The sequence below is a fragment of the Molothrus aeneus genome, chromosome 1 (genome assembly GCF_037042795.1).
Source record: "Molothrus aeneus isolate 106 chromosome 1, BPBGC_Maene_1.0, whole genome shotgun sequence".
Taxonomy (NCBI): Eukaryota; Metazoa; Chordata; class Aves; order Passeriformes; family Icteridae; genus Molothrus; species Molothrus aeneus.
The window spans coordinates 43723861-43745934 of NC_089646.1; the positions used below are offsets into that span (position 1 = coordinate 43723861).

Below are 22074 nucleotides of genomic sequence, written 5' to 3' on the forward strand. Positions count from 1 at the left end.
GTGAATTCAGTGGCAGAGATGAAGGGTGAGGATGTCAGGCTTCCAAACAGCCTACAGAGGTAAACCAAAGGTAGGCACAATTGCAAAGTGTCTGCAGATGAGAATTTCCACAAGCTGACAGCTCCCTCCGAGCCTTTCTGGTGCCTCTCTAAGCCTTAACTTAGATTATGCTTTCAGTGTATGTATAAAACTAACAGCAGGAAGAGACACAAAATTACCCAGCCTTATGCAATTACTGCTCCCAGTGATCAAACAATCTTGGCAAGAAGCTGGTGCTCAGCAAGGCAGCTGGAATACACTAAATCTCCCCCACGTTAAATAAGGCACAGGGAACTCTTCCAACACTTAGCAGTAACATATTGCTATATACTTTATGAAGTGAAACAAAGCAATGAAGTCAAAATTTCCAAAATATGGTAATGCAGAGAGTGGAATGCTTAGTCAATCAGAGTAAATCAAAGTATAAACATTCATACAGTGCTATACCAGTCACAGACACTTCATCTCTCTAATTCTTATCATTTTCACTCTTCTGTCCTAGCTGCCATCCAATTCATAGGTTATAGATCATCTAGAAAAGAAGCAAACAATTATCTGACAAGTACTATATGCTATCTCTCAAATACAAGTGATTTGGGTGGCTGGTCTACCATAACAGTCTTATCTTACACTCACCAAAAGTTATAAAAGGCCTGAATTTGAAATAAGTATTAAGCTTTTTTATTATTTTACAGCCATAATTAGTTTTAAAATATTCCTGTACATATGAATGATCTGATGCACATCTTAGTACTTTTAGCTTTTCTGCAAATGGCTGAACTATAGCCTCAGGCAAATACTCAGATATCTAAAGTAGGGCTGCAAACATTTGCATACACAAACGAAAACCACGAAAAGTTCCCTCAAAAAGAGGGAAAAAACGACTGTCTTGAAAATTCTCAATAGTTTCATGAGACCTGTCTTGCTCTGGTTTTCTTCTTCAGCCATTCTTTCACTGACTTTCCCCATATCTTCTCTACAGCCAGTCCTAAGGGACGACTCCTGTTCCTCTTCACTTCTCCCTTTTCAGCCTGTCTTTTGGCAGCTTGTCTGCAAACAATTTTGACTACTATCTCTGCTCATAGCTCAAAAGACCATCTTTATTCCCAGACCCATCTTCTTCTGCCCACACTGAAATCTGAGCTTTTTTAATATCTTCTCACCTCGATTTCAGAGGTAAAAGCATTTTTCTCCCTGTGTAGCCTCATTTCTCTAGCCTTATGGATTTGCCACTTGTTCTCACATCCTAGACTTCGTATTTTGTTTGCTTCTCTTCCTAGGTTTTCTCACCTAAGTGATTTAAAGAACACATGCACACAATGTGATGAAGGCAGTGCTGTGCTAATTCTGCTTTTCATTTCAGTAGCAGAAATCTGATCCATCTCTTGACTCAAATTTATATGTTGTTCCATAATAACAGGGCTAATTTTGTGAATCCAAGCATTCATAAGACAGCTTTTTTACCCTTTCCACACATCTGTGGAAAGGGTAAAAAAGTTACAGTGAAGATGTGCACTGTAACATATCCTCCCCAGCATTTTATTTTTTCCATCTGCACAATACATCCTGCAGTAAGTAAGGAGTGAAAAATTACAAGACCCATTCTCCAGGGTTTTGAAGCTATAATGATGAAATGTTTGCAAGGACAAAATAAAATTCTATTAAGTAATTTGATATAGTAAGAAAAAAAAAGTCATACTTTTGGGTCCAACATCCTTCCATCAGGTCTAAAAGTCTGAATAGACACTGTGCACCAGTGCTCTTTATTTGATGTTTTTAAATTTAGTATTAGCCTTAAACCTGGTCAGAAGATAAAAACAACTGGATAAAGACTTGATTTAAGCCAAATTAGCCAAAAGAAGATGATTTTTTCTACACAAAGCTCCATGTTCCCAATTATCTGTCTTTCTGCTGACTAGAAACACTTCCATTACTATGGTACATGTCTTTTTGTGGCCAACCTATTCTTCAGGTACAATAAAAAATCTCCTATTTCAGTGTTTCTTTTACAGAAGGCCTCCAGATATAGAAGTGGGGAAATGGTAGTTAAAATTGTGGTAGGGCTGCCTCTTCCCCTGAGTAAACTTTCACCAGTTAAATGATGCTAGATTTAAATTATCCAACTGATTGGGAAAAACAGCCCCATATTTTTTGAGGTTACTGTAAGAAATATAGAGCATAATCTACTGATTACAGTGGATTACCACTTTTATGCATCCTTAATTTGATTATGGTAATCATAATGCAGCTGTGTGATCATCTTTTCCATCAAAGAAGAGGCAAGTGCAGAATAGCAATCTACAGCTGAAAAAGAGAGACCAACTTTTGTTTTCTATGAGTAAAACTTAAAAAAGCAGGAATTACTTCTGACCTTTAGCCTGCGATCCTGGTCTCCACTGCACAGAGAATTTACAGACACTTTAAAGGTCTTCCATGCTGGATTTAAGTTATTCATCACTACCTGTAAGTGAAAAGAAGAAAGAGAACCCTTAACATTTCCACATCTCTCAGCAGAATGCTAACAAGAGCCACAATTCTCAATACAGTACATTCACCAGCAAGAGAAGAAAGCAGAGCTCAGCTAGAGTTTTCAGAACTACATCCAATGAGATATGAGCCCTTGAGCCACTGGCAGTTTCCAACACTCTTCCTCTGCAAAGCCCCCAAAAGGAGCAGGAGTGGGAAAGGGACCCACACATACCCACAGATGATGTTACAGACATTTCTCCAGCACTGACACACCTCAGTGGGAGATAACTGACAAGGGAAAAGGTGCAGAACTGAACTGGAAGCAATGCAAGACATGCAGGACTGGGCAGTGGGGATGGGCAACATCAATTAACAGGCACATTATTTGCCTTGCTGGGAAAACTCTGGAATCCATAACAGGTTTATAACCCCTAACACCTGCCACAGCTCCACCCTATAAACCTAAATGCTGCTTTTTAAGACTGTGTCAGTCATTACCATGAGGTAGTAATGTCACTGGGTGATAAGAAACAAATGTAAAGCACCCAGATTACAATCCCTGAGAGGAGGTGGGGAAGAAGCAACATAGTATTAATGGGAAAATGTGATACAGTTTGTAGCCTGGTTTTGGCTAAATCTAGTACTTTTATCTCCTGAACTTCAACAGACTATCTGCCAGTTAAATTAGTTTTGGACCTTCGGTTTCATCTTCCTTTACTGTAAGGTGCATAAGCTAAGACCTGATACCCATTAGTTAATGACACTAGAGTGTAACACTGGGAAGTGTATCGGTGATATTTTTGCCCGATGTCCGGGAGGAATGATGCATCTGACTCCATTGATATCAGAAGGCTAATTAATTATTTTATTATACTATATTATTCTATACTACATTACACTATATCACATTACATCTAAACTGAATCTGCACGAGCACCCAACTCAATTCAACTCAACTGAACAAAATCTCGTGACTGTCTGCTGACTGGCAGTCTGGACACGCACTTGGCCCTAACAGGCCAAGGAAACAAAACAGCATCACTTTGGGTAAACAATCTCCACATTGCATTCTACTTTGGCACAACACAGGAGCAGCAAATGAGATAAGAATTGTTTTTTCTTTCTCTGAGGTTCCTTGCTGCGATTCCCAGAAAATCCTTGGGAAGTTGTGCCTTGCTTTTCTCTGTGAAGAGGAATGCGGCTACAGGAGGTGTTTTAAAGTGTGAGTGTTTGCACACCTACATTTAAAACCACTTCCCTTTGTGACATGGGAAGCATAAACTTGCCTCCTGACAGCTCATCTGTGTCCTTGGAAAGTGAATTCAACTCTATTCCTTACCTCAGTCCTGTGGACAAGTTGTTGGGTTGCATCATCATTCACCCGAAAAATCTCCAGAAAAGGATCAGATTTGCTGAAAAAATCCTAAAACAAAATACAGGACAAGTTACTCTCGAGGCTTCTTTTTCTTTGAGCTTTTCAGACACATTGCACTGGGTTCTTCCCTGACTACTAATGAAAAGGAAGAGCCAGAGTAGTTTTAGTGAGACCTCTTGGTGTTTCTCAGCAATACTTCATTCTTGTCCTTGTCTCACAAGGACTCCTGCGGTACTGTTGTTGTTTTCAGTTTGACTATTTAATCATGGCATGCAAAACTGTAAAATGTCATTTTACAACCTCTTCCCTTCTTACACCCAGCCCAGTTTCCTGAGCATTAGCTCTGTCATCCACCTAGCTTGTTTCTTTTTTCCTTCACACCTGTTAGATCTTTTGACACCAGTTTTTTAACACATTGCACTTTGAAGCATATTCCACATTGGGGTTGAATTGCACACTGTTCACCTACCCTCTCAAAACAGAAATTAATTGGCCAAGACATTGTGCTGCAAACAACACAAGTCCTGTCACAATGGATTAGAGGTGATTAGAGAAGCAAGTCCTCTTCAGGGTGTGGTAACATGGCCCATGCTAAGATGACAAACACAGCAGTGTAATGCAGGAAATAACTTGATATCACTAGGCAAATCTGAGACAGACACCAAGGCTCACATTCACACACTGCAGAACACCTTCTCCCAGTCCTGTATCCAGCTAACAACCCTGAACTTTCTTACACAAACCTAAATGAAGTTGCTTTTTTTATAGTGCTGCTTCAGTTTGGTCACAGGCTCTTTTGTTTCAACATCTCATTTATTCTGGACATGCTGGCTTGGGGGAAGAAGAGTAACTGGCTGCTAACCCAGGAGGGAGAAACCTTCAAATTTCTAACTGTGCTATGCTGAAAAAGTAGGGTTTAAAAGCACCAAGTCCATTTCCTATAGTTTCAAGTCCCTTAATTTTCTTCTTCAAAAGAGCCACATGATTAACTTTGTGCATATGAATATTATTCTTCTGTATAGGACATATCCAAAACCACAAACCCCATGTCAATTTGGAGAAGTGAAAAAGTCTGTTCAGTATCCAAGTATTTCTATGATAGTGTTAATAAAAATTACTCTAATAGATATAATTCTACTAATTTCTCCTCACCAAATGTCCACTATTGCTATTTTTGATTTACTGCAAAACCATTGGTTTGGGAACAATTTTGGATAAGATGCTAGCCAAAGTCTGGGCCTTGCAAAATTATTTTTAGGGCATTTTTACAATTCCACAAGTTCAAAGCAAACAAAGAACTCAGGGCTTTGAAAAGGGACACCTGAATTTGAATGTCTGGAGAAGAAAATGAGTTCCTACAGACCACAAAGCCTTGAGCAAGGCTCAAGGGACCTAAAGTCTTGTCATCCCCTAAAAATGACATAATGTTGTGTTGAGAGGGCTGTTTTGTCATTGATCTGCTTCTTCACTTTCTAGAGAAAACTTAGTGGCCCATTTAACAGCTGATGCAAAGCTCATGAAGATTTATTTGTCAAATCCTTTCATGGGGAGCATGGAACAACAAAGCTGTATGCTTGGTTATTTGTTCCAGCTACATGGTAAAGAGGACATTTTATATCAACCTCTGTAAAACCAGTGTCAAATTCAACTAAATAACTCTAGAGTTTGCCTCAAGGCCCTGATGAAGATTTAGTATCTAGACACCACTCAAAATTCGAAACTTCTAGGACATGGGGGATTTTGGTGATCAAATTCTGCCAGATTACCAGTGTATAGCAAAGAGAACAAGCAGAGAGAGAGGGTGCTGGTTTAATCATGGTGACATGAAAATCCAGAGTGCATAGGGTTAAAAAAGATTGAGCTGCCTCTTCTCACACATAAGCATTCTGATTGAAGCTGGGTAAAAGCTTAATGTTGAGTTTCTTAATCAAACACAAATTGATTAGTTATTTGAAAGAAAGTACCTCAAAATAATACATCCAAAGAATGCACTCTGGTGTGCAAAAGAATTCAGAAAGGAAGACAAGATTTCATTTAATGCTCAAAATACAGTATCATTCCTAGCCAAGTATCATAAAGGTACAACAGCACATCAGCACAAAGGAAACAATTTCTGGTTTTAACTACCAAGATAATACCACATAAAAGGAAAGATTTTAATGCTGGATGGTTGTTGATATTACTCCCCCTCCAAAGCAAAAACAAGGCCTAATTACTATCAGAACTGAGCTATGAACAAAAAAAAATCCTTCTATATTGGAAGTGCTTTGCAATAAGTAGAAATGATAAGCTAAAGAAACATTTGCTTTCACAATTAACTTTTTTTGGTTGTTATGCTGAAATTAATAGCTTTGTATTATCCCCCAAGAATATCCTCTGAAAGAAGAATAGCTGCAATATATTGTGCTATTTTAATAATATTTAAATGATTAATGTAATACATTTTCTGGTGGTATAATGTACATTGTTCTTTCAGTATGTGCAGCAGCTATACAGTAATAACACAAGCACATGGCCTAGACTTAAAAAAATTAGATATATCTGTTTCTAAGCACCTAGTTTGACACATTTTTTAGTAGATTAATTTTCAGAGCCCAACAATTTTTAAAATCCAGGATTGGGGATCAAGTCAAAGGTCCCTTAAAGAAGGGCGAAGCAGCCAAAATATTAAAATTTTGAATACTATGCAACAGGGCATTTGATGAGGTTTTTTCAGTAGTAGTTTAATACCAAAGAACTATATAAAAAAGCAATATTAGCTCATATTTTGCAGATATTAGCTGGATAATCTTTCCCAAAGAATGGTAACTGCTTCTCTCAGAACAGGAAAAGCAGTTTGCCTGCCTCAGTGCTCATAATTTATTATAGCTATCATAAAAAAATGTAGCTGCTTGTTATAGTAATTGTGACACAGCTATTAATGCAATAAAACCTTTCCAAAAGTTATTGTTCCACAGTGAAGTGTTCTCAGTGGATCTCTTGAAACAAAGATGTGCCATTTGAGCTGACAGGGCTTCAATAAAACATGAAAAAGCAGTTATACCTTCCAAATAAGCACTGTAATAATAAAAAAACCCCGCTATTTCTGCTATAGTCAGTTAACTAAAGGAAACATTCATATCCATAATTTTCCAATAATTTTTCACTGAATGTTTCCACCACTCCAGTAGGAAAAAATTATTAAGCTTTGTTCTGTAGCATCTCTAAAATTCTTGCAGTTTTACGTCAGGAGAGTAAAAAACATGCAACAAACATATCCTCCCTGTTAAATCTGATCAACAAATTCTGTTTAATTTTCCAAAAATGCGTTGTTAAAGTATTTTTCCTTAGTGTAGGAAATACATACAGAGGCTTCCTCTGTTTTTCAGGAGACTCCAAAGCCAGTTTCAACCCTCAGTTTATTTCTCTGATGTTACATCTCTACTCAGGTGGTCACTTCTGAGTGAGGAGAGTCATGCAAAACCATGCCTAGCATTTTACAAAATCGGCTCTTCTCAATTCTTTGTTGTTCATTTCCCTTTTTGTGACATCAGAGCACTCATTCTTTTTCACCAATGGCTGAACTATGAAATTTAAGTAATTTCAAACCTTAGTAAAAATAATTACCAATAGTGCCTTGCATCTAATGATGTCAAAGTTCATTATAAGCTGTACGCTTTTCTTATAGAGGAAGTAAATCAAATTTCAGCCAGGTATTGAGCTACATCTTTAGCTGGAGGAAATTGAAAGACTTCTTTCAATGCAATAGATTTCAGGAGATTTTCATCAGTTGAAGAGAGGAGTTTGGATTCAGATAAGACATGATGAGTCACTGCTTGACATGCACACTGCATCATCCAAGAATTCTTTTTTAGATGAAGCCCACCTTGACTGGACATGTTAAAATGGCAAGAATGACAACACTATTGCAGTATTTGAGACTGATCTTCTCACCTTATCCCCATAAAGTGTTTCAATCACTGTAAAACTGTTGCTCAGACAACACTGACCTGGCTCAGAATTGCATTCCGGCAGTGTCCTTTTAATTCATACCAACAAGAGCTAGAAGCAATCATAATATTTAAAGCAGATTACATTTTGCATTTGTGGAAAGCAATAACTAAGTGAAGTCCTATTATGTTGCTTATGTCCTTTCCTTTTTTCTAGATGTGACAGCATGTGGAATGGGAAGAAACTTGTGTACAAGTCTGGGAATCACCTCTAAAGATATCTGTCTAAAGAAAAGCTGTTAAATTTACATTTTGACACCTAAATAAATTATGCAACTCAAAACCGCTCAGACTGCAGCAACTCTGAAAGAGGAAAGTAATTTATCTTTCAGATGAGATGCAAATTCGGGTCCTGATCATTTATGATTGTTAATGATCCTGAGCACAGTAAAATTTTATAAATTTTAAAAAGTTTATTTTGAAGTTATATTCCAGTACTATTCATCTTTCAGTGTACTTTCTGCTTGCCTGAGATTTTCTGGTTGTTTCAAGTAAAAATATTTTTCATAAGTTACAATCTGATTTTGCAAACCTGATGTATATGTATCCAAAAGTAGTTTAACTGATTTGATTTTAAGCTACACTCACATCAGATGTTTACAAGAACACACTTGGGGCATCGCCATCCTAAACCTTTTTATAGTTTCTGTCATTTCCTTCTAATTAGAAGCACCTTCTTATATAAGAAGAGACTATATACCTCAGAGTGTTCTATGCCTGCTATTACACTGAAATGACAGAGAGTGGTACAAGCAGACATCAGGTTTTCTTGGGTTGTGAGTTGAGATGCTATTATATGTAAATTGCTAAACAATAACGGATAATTTCAGAAAGAGGTCCTTATAATGTTAAGTAGTACTTGAATCAGTGGAAAGTTTTCTTCCTAGAGAGGGAAAAAGTTTTTAACAAATATGCAAGTCTTTTTCTCACATTTGAAACACTTTTTGTTGCACAAAATGTGTATCATGACTGAGCTGTTATGAAGTTTTCTAGCTGTATTTTAGGAAACTTCAATGATAACATCATTGACTACTCACAGAAAGTTTACTTCTCTAAACACTTCTGATCTGTGGCATTTTACATAATTAAATTGTCTTGGTTGTAGTGTAATTAACTTGTCTTGATTTTAATTAGATTTCCTTGAGGTTTTTTTTTTAATTACTTGCAACCCGAGGAAAGCCTCATTGTGAACATCCATCTGAAAACCCTGATGTGTTTAATAACACAAGGTTAAAAAAAATCTGTCATGGAAGATCTCATCAAATTATATTTGCAGGCATTCTTATATCTTTCAGAAAGGTTAATATCGAGCAGCTTACCTTGTCATCCAATTTCCGTGCACTGAATGAAAGTTCAACATAGTCATCGTTGCCAGACAATTCCTCAGCGATCACCTAAATGAAATGGAAAGCTACATTTGAGTTGTGCATGGTGTAATGGAAAGGGAGAACTATGCCATTTTTCAGTGTGTGAAGACTGCAGACCCCATTTAGGAAACTGAAGTGTGGAACAAGTTAATGTGTTTCTCTTTGCCATCAGGAAGGACATCATCTTGGTCAGCCCACAAACCTAAATCACTTTGTGCCATGCAACTGTGCCTTGTCAATCACCTGTCCATGGACAGACACCCACATCCACCAGGGAGCCCTTTCCTCTGACCAAGTGCTCCTCCTCAGAGTGGAAAACAGAGAATTACACAATCTCCCAGTGTCCAAGGGGACAAAAACGCTCTACAAGGGTTGTATTACTCGGGTCTAAAGCCCAATTATTTTTATGCCACTTCAGCATCATTTGGCAAGATAAATGAAAAAAGGAGTGAAGTCACCTGGCATTAGCTGCCATGAAAGGCACATTTACAGCAGGATAGCTCTCCTGATATAGCTTTTCTGCAATAGCTACATTGGCAAAACAATTTGATGTGGATAGAGTCAGAAGCAAGTAATGCTAAAATAATGTAGTGTGATTCTTTCAGATGGTGTAAGCTATATCAGTAATGATGCCAGTCACTGTGCTGTGCAACGTCATAAAAAAAACCCAACAGAACCAACTAAACCAGTTTCCTAAGTAAGCCATTAAAATGCCTCAGGGGAGAGAAGGCACTAACCAAACCTGGCATATTTCACTGAAAAATATTCTTTGAAATAAACTACATTATATTCTATTTGACAGCTTTAAAACTTTTTCTCCATTGTAAATGTTCTCCCCATGGATTAAATCTCCCAAAATAACCTATTTCCCAGGTGTTTCATGCTCATGACCACACACATGGCAGCCATGGCAGCTTCCCAGACAGGATCTGGCTGTCTCCACCACTTGAAGTCCTTGAGGAGTGCTGGGAAAACCCAAAAATTTGCCAGACTGGTTTGACTGCACCCCAAAACATCAAACCCATCAGAGGTGCATATGGGGTGTCATATGCATCTTGTGAACCTATGTCAGAAGGGCAGCAGCTGCCAGAGGCAAGAGACAGAAAGGAAGGAGAGGTAGGAGGTGTGCAACACCACCCTAAAGAAGATCCAGGAGGGGAAATGGAGAAGGCCATGCTGTGGGGACACAGCTGGAGACTCACTCTCTGAAGGAGGTGCTCCGTGCTGGAGGAGGCACCTCTGATGAAGATGTACACCCACAGGTAACACCCAACCTGGAGCAGAGATGCCCCTGAAGGGTGTGTGTGAGTCCAGAGACAGAGCAGAACTAAGAAAATGAGAGAAAAAAACCTCAAAGAGCAGCAAAAAAATCACTATTTTCTGATCCTGACCTTTGTCCCACAACATCTCGTCAAAGGGACTGAGCACAACATGAAGTGAAGGCAAAGGGAGTGAAGATTATGAAGGAGGCAGGAGAGGTGTCAGAAGTGTAGTTGAGTACAGGAGAGGGGCAGGAAAAGTATTTTCCCTAGGAGTTTTTTGTTTTTTGCTTTTTTTTTTTTGGTCCTATTTGTTTCTCAGTAGTTAAAAGTTTACCTTGATTGGCAATTCACTAAATTAAGTAAAATTCCCTGAGCTGAGACTATTCTGGCTGTGACACCTCCCAGCAGTGAGCTGTGGTGTTTCTCCAAACAAAATAGTCACATGCAGCTACACAGGGGCACAGATGCTTAACTGGGCAATAAAGTACCATCACACAGGCACATATGTGGTGTGTCACATCCTCCAGGAAACATCAGCTTGCTGATGAAATTTGACCCATGGAGTCTGACACATTTCTCTTCCCTGTAGCCTGATGATTTACAAGATCTGGTTATGCTGTGTGTGACTAACAGTGCTCTGAGATTTGAACACCAAATTTCATAAAGTATTTTTAACTGAAAATAATGAACCTGCTCCTGTAAAGCTTTACAGACTTCCAGCTGGAGAAGCAGAACAATGTTCTCTTTGCTTCCCACAGCCATATCATAAGATTTTGTGGATAAGACATTACACAGTCAAAAGGCTAATAAAATTCCAGCAAAACTTGCTAAGATAGGAACTTTCAAAATACTGTGAAAAACTCATAATTCCCTACACTGAATGAGTTAGGAAATAGTATTTCTAACTTCCACGCTTGACAGAGAGCTGGTATGTCCCCAGGTCCAGAAATAATGATCATTAATCAGTTTTTAGTTATTCTGTTGAGACAAAAAACTTTCCACACAGTATTTTTTTGTCTGGGTTCAGTTTTCTCCCATTCAAGTCAACTTGCTCTTTAGAACTGCTGGACAGAAGCCAAAGCACATAAATAAGGTCCATATTTCATGGTTATCATCCAGTGTGAGGCCAGCAGGGACTATTAACTCATTTTATCTCATGTTCTGTTTATCACAGTGATTTAATTTTTGCCAGAACACTCCCCTAACAAGACTAATAATTTTAGTTGTACTACAGCATTTGTGTTTTCACAAGACTAAACTACTTTGTGCTCCTCAAAGAAGAACAGAAGGGAGGTCCAGAACACCACAGGGATGGGTGAGATGAAGTATGCCCAGATCATCCCAGCAGGCAAACCATGCAAAGTTATTTAGGGAACAAAACTGTCTCCTGGTTCTATTCAGCCAGATGAGTGGGGAACTCCTTTCCAACCCCAGACCAAAACCAAGTCTACTGTATGCATTTAAGTGAATCAATTCCCAGCCAAGCACAAAGGAAGATATCTAAGAAATCAAACTCCCTGGGCGCTCAAGAAACTACCGCAGAGTCCGCTGTCTCTTTTGCAGCTGAAGGCAGAAAAAAAATTCCAAACAATCAAGCCAATAGAAAACCATCTGGCAAATCACACATTAAGGAAAAAAATCCTTCTGAATCTCATGAGGCAACAGAGCAGATATCACCAAAGCAGAGTATTTTATTATAGCCTTAATGCAGACCTGCAAAAGTCACAAGCATGCCAGGTTCAGTGCAGACAAGATTGATCTCCCAAGCAAGCCAGAGAAAGATAAAAGAGAGGTAATACACTGATTTTCAAATTTCAAGATACATATGGGGCTATGGCAATCCAGTCCTTAGTTGCATCACAACACATCTAAAACTAATCTCATCAAACCTTTTTTTTTTCCTGAGAAGCTGGAAGAAGCCCAAGGGAAAAGAAAGATGAGGCTCCTTTATGTGTCAAAGCAGGTACAAATTAATTTCTGAAGGTTCTAGTCATTCAGCTAAAAGTATTCAAGCAGCAGAAGTTACTTACTGCCATCCAAGTACCCTAAAAGTAGTTAATAGTAAGTGTTATGGCTTTTTTACAAGTCATACATTATTTGTTGCCATTTCCTTAAAAGAAGCATTTGTCAGAAACAGTGCAAATTTTCAAATAAACAATTTAAATACATTTCTCAATCAAGGGTTGTTCTGGTGGCTTAGCAGGATGCTTTTTGAGAGAATTAGTCACTTTAGATGTTTCTAAATAACAGGAAAACAAAAGCATGTTTAAGACTGACTTACTGTTATAGATGACTTTCCTGCTGTGTTGCCATGTTTGAGTAAGGACTTGGAGAGCTTCCTCTGAGAAACAATCTGCAGGAAAACAAAAACAAAGGGAAAAATAATTAGAATCTGTAGTAAATACATGGTTTATTGTGATTTCAGTTTTATGTTGCTTTCTTTTTCTTTTTTCCTTTTGTATCAACGTACTTTCTCAATCCATGATCAGAGTTAACACAGTAAGACCACGACCAACCAACAAGAAAGGTCCCCAGGAACCCTGCACAGGATGCAATGGAAGGACAAAAAAGCATTTGGGGTCAAGCAGAATGGGGAGAACACAATTCATTGCATTGAACAGAATAGTCAGAAACACATAGATTTTCCTCAAGTATTGCAGTGATGGTCACAGGGGACAGAAGTAAGGTTTGACTGGACTAAAAAGACAATAAGAAGGGAGCTGTAAACAGCAAATCTATCAGATACCTCCAAAACTCAACTCATTAATTTTTATTGGAAACTGAAGTCCGTTTACAAGGAGAAGGAATTAATTCATCTCTACATATCAGCAACTCTAAATTCAGAGAAGAAGTAAGCAAGCTGTCCCACATTTCACTTCCAAAATTGTCTCCTTTGCTTACCACATACCAAACTTCCCCTAGAACTCAACACTATAAATGAACTTGGTCATTAAGCAAATTGTAAATATACTACAAATAAATGGCATCAGAGGGACAATGTCAAAAGATTTTATTTGCCATATCAATAATGAGCATTCCCTTACGATTTTGAAACATTTAAAACTAGACCAGTAAAAGTATTAGAAAAGGAAGAAACCATACAATAATGCAGAACTGCTAAGCTACAGTGATGTTCCAGTGTATTAGTCCCCATTGAAGTTAATACTATATTAATTAATTAATTTATTTATTAAGTGGAAACTTCAAGATGTAGACAGATGTAAAGATAACTCAAAACACTGCTTAGAAGTCACAGTATTATTTGTAATCTGAAAAAAAACTGTAGTACAGTTGTGCTGTACAGATCCTGAGCAAAAGATTTTCCTAAGAAAAACTCTAACCTCTTGAATGTGGCTTTTATCCTAGAAGCAGTCCTTTCCACCTTCCCACATCCAACAGTACTTGGATAACTTCACCCAAGCAGTTGATCTCAATGACCCACAAATAGACGTCTTTGGCAAATATGCCAAAATATTAGTTGCAAAAGAAAGGCAGTCACCAAGTGAAAAGGAGAGTTCCAGACCCTGCATGAGAGTCCTAGGCATCATACAAACTTCAGCAATAAACCACGACAGTAGGTAATGGCCAGAGCTGAAATGATCTGAGTAATGCAAAGGCGCAGCCAGCCAAAAAATGTGCTGTGAGACAGGAGTGAGTAGGATGCACATTTTAGCCTAACATCAATGGGGGGGAAACATGTTTGTCCTGCCCATCAATTTGCTGAATTGAACAGAGAATCAAAAGCTGCATCTCAGATTATACTCAGCTACAGTTGTAATAGAAGCAGCAAGACAGAAGCAAGTTTTAAACAGGCTTTAAATGTGAGACAGGAGAACCACCAAATGACAGGACAGTACATCTGGAATCACTGTGACCAGCTTCTTGTTCCTATTGCACCTATACCTGACAGGGGTATGTCTAATCAGTTCTTAAAGAACATAAAGGGAAACACTCTCCATTGGAAATTTATTGTATTCATTATCCCTATGTAAATATATTTTCCTAACAGCTAATCTGATTCTCTGCAGTTTAAGTCCATTATTTCTATCGAATGCACCATGAATAGGTAAAACAATCCTTTCCCCTTTTTCAGGCAATCCCCAACTCCTTCTTACTACATAACCTGAGTTTGTCCTATCTTTCCTTCTTGACCAAATTTTCTAGCTCTCAAACAATTCTCTGTACTCTCTGATGAGCCTTCATGGACGGGCCCATAAACACTTTTAGAATAATGCTCAAAATTGGGCATAATAGCCCTGGTCCTTCCCATGAGAAGAAAGAAGGGCTTCTCATTGCAAGGCTGATACACTCCAGAATTACATTTGCCTTATTTTAAGAACATCATGATACTGTTAACTAATGTTCATAATAGGACCATTTCAGATTGCCAGCTGCAGTTTTGCAGCTGGCTATTACTTAAATGAATAATTTAATGCTCCTTTTTGGACTGCCTTCCATAATGCTGTCTGTTGCCAACATCTCACTCAATTTTCCAAACTAACTTTTGGATTTCAACTCTTGGTCAGTGGCAACAACAGACAGGACTACAAGTAAGAGGACAATATTACTAGCAGTTTTTTTTCTTCCCTAGAATCTTGGAAATACTGTTTGCCATGATCTTTTAAGTCATCCCTACATTTATCTTCTTCCCAGCTAAATAGGTTCAAGTACAAATCACTGCACTCCTGTGAACTGTGAGGTGCAATTCAAAAAATCGTGTTTGAGATTCTCAGATAGGAGGTAATACAGAAATATGACAGATTATTCTTAATATATAATTAAACTATGGGATCTGTACCAGCCAATGAATTATGGCAGCTGAGAAGCAGAGCCCATTTATCTCCATGGCCAAAGATGCTCAGGCAACTTTGTAAAATACATTAAGCTAAGAAACTTTTTCAGACTTCTTACATATATATATATAGCCATGGTATGAGATAGAATTAGGGTGGGAACGTTTCCTAGAGTAGCCTCTTCAGAGACTGCAGGACTTTCCCCCTGAGCTACCCAAACTTTGCCAGCTCCCTTTGCTGCTTTCTGAAGTGTCACAGCTTTCACAAGGCATTGCACAGCTTGGGAGCTCCTGTGCAGGTGGCAGATAGACAGCTCAAAGTTCCAGAAAGGATAATTTATTCTGACGTGCTCTTTAGTAGGGTGCATTAATAACACTCGCTCTCTAGGCCAGAAGCATTGTTGTGACACAGCAAGCACTCTGCATATATAAATATGTGTATTTGGGTGCAAGTGTTTACTAGTTGTTAATTAAGTGGCCACTAAAACCAATCCTCCATCTGGCAACAATGTGCCAACATCGTTGCCTCAAATTGTAATTGTAATTGCAATAACCATAAAGGAGTCTGTTTTCCACAGCAGTAATTTGACTCTTTTGTTCACGCACTGTACAAAATGGGTCTCACTGGTTTAAAAAACCACTTCTATGGAACCTGCCATCAATTATCTATTATATTTTTGTTAATGTCTCAATGCAAATCTTCTTCTGAACATCATTGTACAAAGCATTTGCTGACCTGATTTTCAGACAGCAAGTCCTAAACAATGATAACTTGAGGGACTAGCAAGCATTAGTCTTAGTTCAGAGTTACAGAGGCAGCTGAGCTGGCAAAATGTCTTACAAGAAGGTAATTGACTACAGGTCTTTCATTTGTCGGGAGTCTTTGGCTTGACTCCGACTTCAAAACCTTGCAATTTAAAACTTCTGCTTCAGAGAAAAAAAAGGATTTGTCCAAAACTGATGTGAAGAAGTGCAGAAAGTAAATATCTCTCTTCCTTCTAGAACACAAATAATAGAACCCAGTTCAGCCCTAGAAAACCTCATTGCAATTCAAGAACATGTATTTTTGCAACATTTTATTAGAAACATGACCTACCAGTCAACATATGGATGTAGAAAACAGTCCTTGTTCATGCTGGAATAGAGTTAATTTTCTTAGTAGCTGGTACAGTGCTGTGTTTCAGATTTAGTATGAGAATAATGTTAACACACTGATGTTGTGGTTGTTGCTAAGTAGTGCTTACTCCGTATCAAGGATTTTCAGTTTCCCATGCTCTGCCAGAGAGGAGGTGCACAAAAAGGCAGCAGGGAAGATAGCCAGGATGGCTGACCTGAACTAGCCAAAAAGATGTTTCACACCATAGACTGCCATGCTCAGTATAAAAACTGGGGAGAGATGGCTCAGAGCTGCTGATTGCTGCTAAGGGATGGGCTGGCATCAGTCAGCAGGTGGTAAGTGGTTGTACTATGCATCACTTCTTTCTCTTAGGTTTTATTTTATTCTTTCTCTCTCCTTTTCATTACAACTGTTGTTATAATAATAAAATTTTATTTTGTTTTAATTATTAAACTGTTTTTATCTCAAGACATGAAGTTAAGCTTTTCTTTCTGATTCTCCTCTCCACTGTGGCAGGCACAGGGCAAAGGGGGTGTAAGCAAGCAGCTGCATGGTGCTTTAGTTGCCAGCTAGGGTTAAACAACAACCATCCTTTTGAGTGCTCAGTGTGGGGGGCTCATACAAGAGCCACACCTCAGAGGTATAAAAGGTGAGACTTAGGGAAGTGAAGCCAAGTTAATTTTCAGCTACATACAAACTATGTTTGTATGACCCAGTTGTGGCCTAAGAGCACTGCATGTTGAATAAAAACATCATACTAATATGTTTGCATGAGGTGGTAAAAATATGTAAAAGCCACTGCTCTGTTTCTGAGAGGGAGCACATGAACATGAAGTTATTCCTATTTATCAGACATGCAGTCATCTCAACAGAACATCATCTCAGCTAGATTTCTGGTCTGAAGTGATAAGGGATGTCAGCCCTGTGGTAAAATGGGAGTGAGAAAATCCCTTGAAGATGATCTTAATTTTCCTTATTACATACAAGCCCTTACAGGTTAAGGACAGATGCTCAATATTGTAGAGAAATCTGAACTTACATCTCCATTTAATCCTATTTCCAATTTTAAAAAGTTAAAAGAGGCCTTGCACTTTTTTTTTCTTCATTATTTTAAAAGTATGAACAGATGCAAGACTCTAGATAAAAGCACCAAGGCTCTGACACCAGCTGTGTACCGAGCATTGCTCAGCAATCACTCAGAGACAAGGACTCTGATGAAGGTTTCCTTTCTCCTGTGCCTGAGTCGTGACTAATCAGCACTGTGTAAGATGAGCTGTGAAATATAATGACTTGTTTTACCTGGCTTGTTTAAGAAACTTTTAAAATGTCTTTCTCTAGGTGGTCCTTTTTCAATCAAATATAGGGATAACTCTCAATAATATCATGCAGAATTCCCAATGCTCATAAATAGAGTCAACACCAAGTTTTCAATATGGCTTTTTAACCAAGTTATTTCAACAGCATTTATTCAGCTTTGCAAGGTGCCACCCTGAGCCTGAGATCAAGCGTCTCAAATTCTTTATTTGGACTGTCCTCTTCTGTACATTGGACTTTCTTACAGGAACTCCAAATTTAGTTATTTACACAGAGAGATTAAGCACAAATTTCCCTCAATCACAACATTACACAACTTGAAGAAGTCTTTGCATCTCTTCCTTGCTAGCAAGGATAGCCAGAGAAATAACTTTTATTTCCTAGCGCCTCTGTGTTAATTCTTCTCCCAGATGTGTTATTTCTGCTACATGAACTTTCATAGTTACTCAACTTTCTTCTAGGCAACCTAACTCTTCTTCAGGACTGCAAAGAGCACCTAGTCACAGTTTAGTAGCATTTTTCCCCTTTATCCAAATGCCTTTTTCACATACGGAACCTTCATGATCAAATATATTTAAGTGCGGAGCCCTTGGTGGCAAACATACTTCAAGCCTGGAGAAGGAATTTCCCACCAAACAGCAGTGGTACATATAGAGTGTGTTTCCAGCATCTGCTAGAACCATGTTGATATATCAAGGAAAGAAAAGCAGCAATCATACTCTTTCAAAAAACCATCTCAAATCTTGCACTGACCCTTGTGTTGTGGCTTAACCCCAGCCAGCAGCCAAGCCCTACACAGTCACTGCTTCATTCCACCCCAGTGAGATACAAGAAAGACTCAGAAGAGGAAGAGTAAAAGTGATAAAAACTCACAGGTTGAGAAAACAGCAGTTTAATAGGTAACTATTAAAACTAGCAACTGTTATCTTGTCAAGTTTCAGTGGGGATTTTAACACATACAATCAAACTAACTTGACTGTATTCACAAAATCCTTTTAATACTCAATGCACAGCAAAAGAAGGATCCTGTGGGACATAACCATATCAAAAGTATTTGCCAGTTATGCTACAGGCTCTCTTAAGCTCTTCCCTTCTAGTATAAAAGTGCAACCTTTAAAGCACCTTTTTCACTGCTAAAAAGTCTCCTAAATGAAGGACAGCAATACTTTCATGATGCTGCTGTAAGTGGAATGATGCAACCAAAGTGGCCAGACAAACAATTTTAACACTTGTAAAATATATTCTGAAGCTTGTAAATTAAAATATTAGTCCATGCAAGTCAGATACTGTAAGCCTCTAAACACCCACAAATACAATATCAGACCTTAATGACATTTCACTTGTATAGGTGAATAATGAATGACCAATTTTAAGCACAGGCAGCAGAAGTATCTCTGCCTCACAGTGTAAAAACTCTCTCCTTCTTCACGCATTCCTCTTCAGCCTGGCTTGTGACAAAGCAAGGTTTATACAACTCTGATGTGCTTGTGCTTATCTTGCCATCTATCCCCCAGCTGTTTTTGAACCCACCAAAAAGTTTTCATGAACAGTGACACACAGCTGCAGATGCACCAAGCACACTACATTTCAATGTGAAGAGAGACCAGACATTATGTAAATGTCAGAGACTGTATTCCACTCTCATTGAAAAAAAAGTTTTGGGGAATGGGTCACAGATACTGAGAAATTCCTTCAAGTGATCAAGTTCAGATATATAGGTCCACAGAGAAGAAAGTTTCATTCTGTCCAACTGCTCACAGAATTTTTGTTCCTTAATAGAGCCAGTTTTAGTGCTATAATCATCCTCTCTGTACATATGATTCTTCCTGTACCATGCTCATCACTCTTCAAAATTTCTTTTGTTTGCTATAGTATTGTTCAGCTCAGAGTCTATTTACAGCTGAATTATACCTCTCCCTGTCTTTGTTAAAGATCTGTACCTGAAAATAGTCAATCAAAACAGAGCACAGAAAAAGAGATATGCCTATCACAAGAGGCATAATGTTATTACAGGAAACACCTTATCAATAGTTTAAAAGGTCTTTGAATTTAATTAGTGTGTAGAGTAGCAGCCCTTTTAGAATTAGTCACAATATCTCATTATAATAGCAAACTAAATTTAAATTACTCTTCTAAAGACTGCTACAGTAATTCATACAAAAAGATAAAGCATGTGAAAACAAAGCAGTACAAACTGTATAAGAAATTCTATTAACTATGGCAAGATTAATCTAGAAAATCTTACAGCTTCAGAGATCATGCTGCAATGGTAAACCAAGAGTTTCCTGGGGATAACAGAGGTTCTGAAAGGGTTAGGCAAAGTTAGGGAGAGAGTTGCATTCATTATTTGCTTCTGCTCTGAGTCAGTGCTGGTAGAAAATGACATTCACGTCTAATAAAGTACATTATTCATCCCACTAATGAATTGAGCAACTTCATTTGGAGGAGATCAAAGGCCAAATATTTAAAGGTACCGAGATACCTAAGGAGGCCCACAGACATCTAATGAGATTTAGGAATTCAAACACCTCAAAAAAAGCTGGTCATATGTCTTTTGTACCACAGAAGCAGTCAACAGTCTATTAAATAAATATTCTCATGCAAAATGTTTCAGTTTAATTAATTCAGGTGTAATCATGACTCTTTTAGCCTTTCTCTAATTCAAGAGCAAGGGGATTTGCCGTGGCTTAAATTGAACTAATAATCAGTCAGCTTTTTCAAGTGCATAATTTGCTAATGGTATATATTATGAAAAACACACGAGGAACAATTATATTCATTACTGAGAAGGAAGATTTTCAATCCAATTTGTACACAAATATGTGTATGGGCAATATTAAATCTCAGAATAATCCTTGAAAATGTTCTTGACATGAAAAGATTTACATCTCTGCAGCTTTCTTCTGCTACTAGTTGAGCAAATAAGGGAGTAACAGCATTTTAACAGTTCTAAAAATTGAAAGAAATTGAACAAGGGATAAGATCTCAAATTTGAAAACAGCAAAGACCAGCCACAGTAAGTAATGGAAGAAAAGCCACAAAGGTTATTCCCACAAAATATGTCACAGAGAATAACCCAACCCACAGAGCTGGGGTGGTTCGCATTTAAGAAATAAAAACTCTACTGGTTTCCATAATTTAATGGTGTTGCATGCACAGCTGAGCAGTAATTGAGACTGTCTTGGCAATGTTTTTTTAGTTTTCATCAGAAAATGGTTATTCATTGAAATAGTTATTGTGAGCTCTTAAAGAACAGACTAAAATTTCTGGGTGAAACTTCAGAAAAAAAAAAGTCTTTCTAGGCCACCCCCCTGATAATCACTGTGTAGTTAAGAAATTACCTTTGGTTATTAGAAGGTTTGAGCCCTTACTGTACTATATGATGCAATTTAAATGTTCTGCAAAATTTATGGAATATAAATCTGAATTATTCCAATAAGAGAGCTTTAGAAGCTCATGACATATGAAGGCACTAACAAATAAACAGAACAGGACCTGGATTTGGGATTTTGCTGTCTGTATTAGCTTCATTTTCCTACAGCAGCCCTCGCAGGTCCGTGGTGTGCATTGGTACCTGGAAAGGTGTGGATAACCCACCAGGCTTTGGTGACTGCTGAGCAGGGCAGGCACAGCATCAGCATTGTCTCTCAACATTTTCCCCCCCTCATCAAGGAGCTGAGGGTGGGCAAGATCCTGGGAGGCAAAGTCATCAGGAAAAAATCAAATCCCATACCATGCACCCCAGCCAAGGTATCAAATCCCATACCATACACCCCAACCACCACAATATCCCACTTGAAAACCATGAAAATCACACGGTTAAATTTCTGACTGTCCTTTTCAATCTAATATTTTTTCCCTGTTGCTTTTTTTCACATACATAAAACCCTGACCCATTAAACAAAAATAAATCCATCTCCTGACACTCAAAACAATTACAGATTTTGTGAGCAACCAAAAAGCAACTGAAGTACAAAACCCTCAGGTACTAGGTGAGGATTGAGTTGGAAATGATTAGTTTGGGTGAGAGGAGTGCCTCAACACTTTACCTAGGCACAGGGAAGTGGAAAGAGAAAAACAAAGAGGAAAGAGGAAAGAATCTACTCTCCAAAGTTACAAACATCTGTAAAACCATGACAGAGCATGATTCATGCTGATTCATAACATCTAAAGCACCTGTAAGAAAGCAAGAGGTCACCCTTATAGAGTGGTGGCCCAAGATGGCAATTAAAATGTTACTGGTTGTGATTTCAGTGCTTATCACTACCAAGCTGTGGATGGGTGCCCCTGCTTGCCAGTGCCTTCGCAAAGAACAGCAACTATTTAGGGTGAATTGAAGAGTTAGAGTTA

The 22074-nt window shown here is 38.2% G+C and overlaps 1 protein-coding gene across 2 annotated transcripts in view; it reads right to left on the reverse strand.

Annotated features, from left to right (window-relative positions):
- The window catches only part of CPNE4 (copine 4), a 229349-nt gene that overhangs the window by 85828 nt on the left and 121447 nt on the right, over positions 1-22074 (reverse strand). For both annotated transcript variants that reach the window (XM_066555959.1, XM_066555953.1), the window contains 4 exons: positions 12783-12854; positions 9192-9266; positions 3848-3931; positions 2411-2500 (listed from right to left, as the gene is read on the reverse strand). In XM_066555959.1, coding sequence (XP_066412056.1) covers positions 2411-2500; positions 3848-3931; positions 9192-9266; positions 12783-12854 — 321 coding nt within the window. The remainder of the gene's footprint in view (positions 1-2410; positions 2501-3847; positions 3932-9191; positions 9267-12782; positions 12855-22074) is intronic.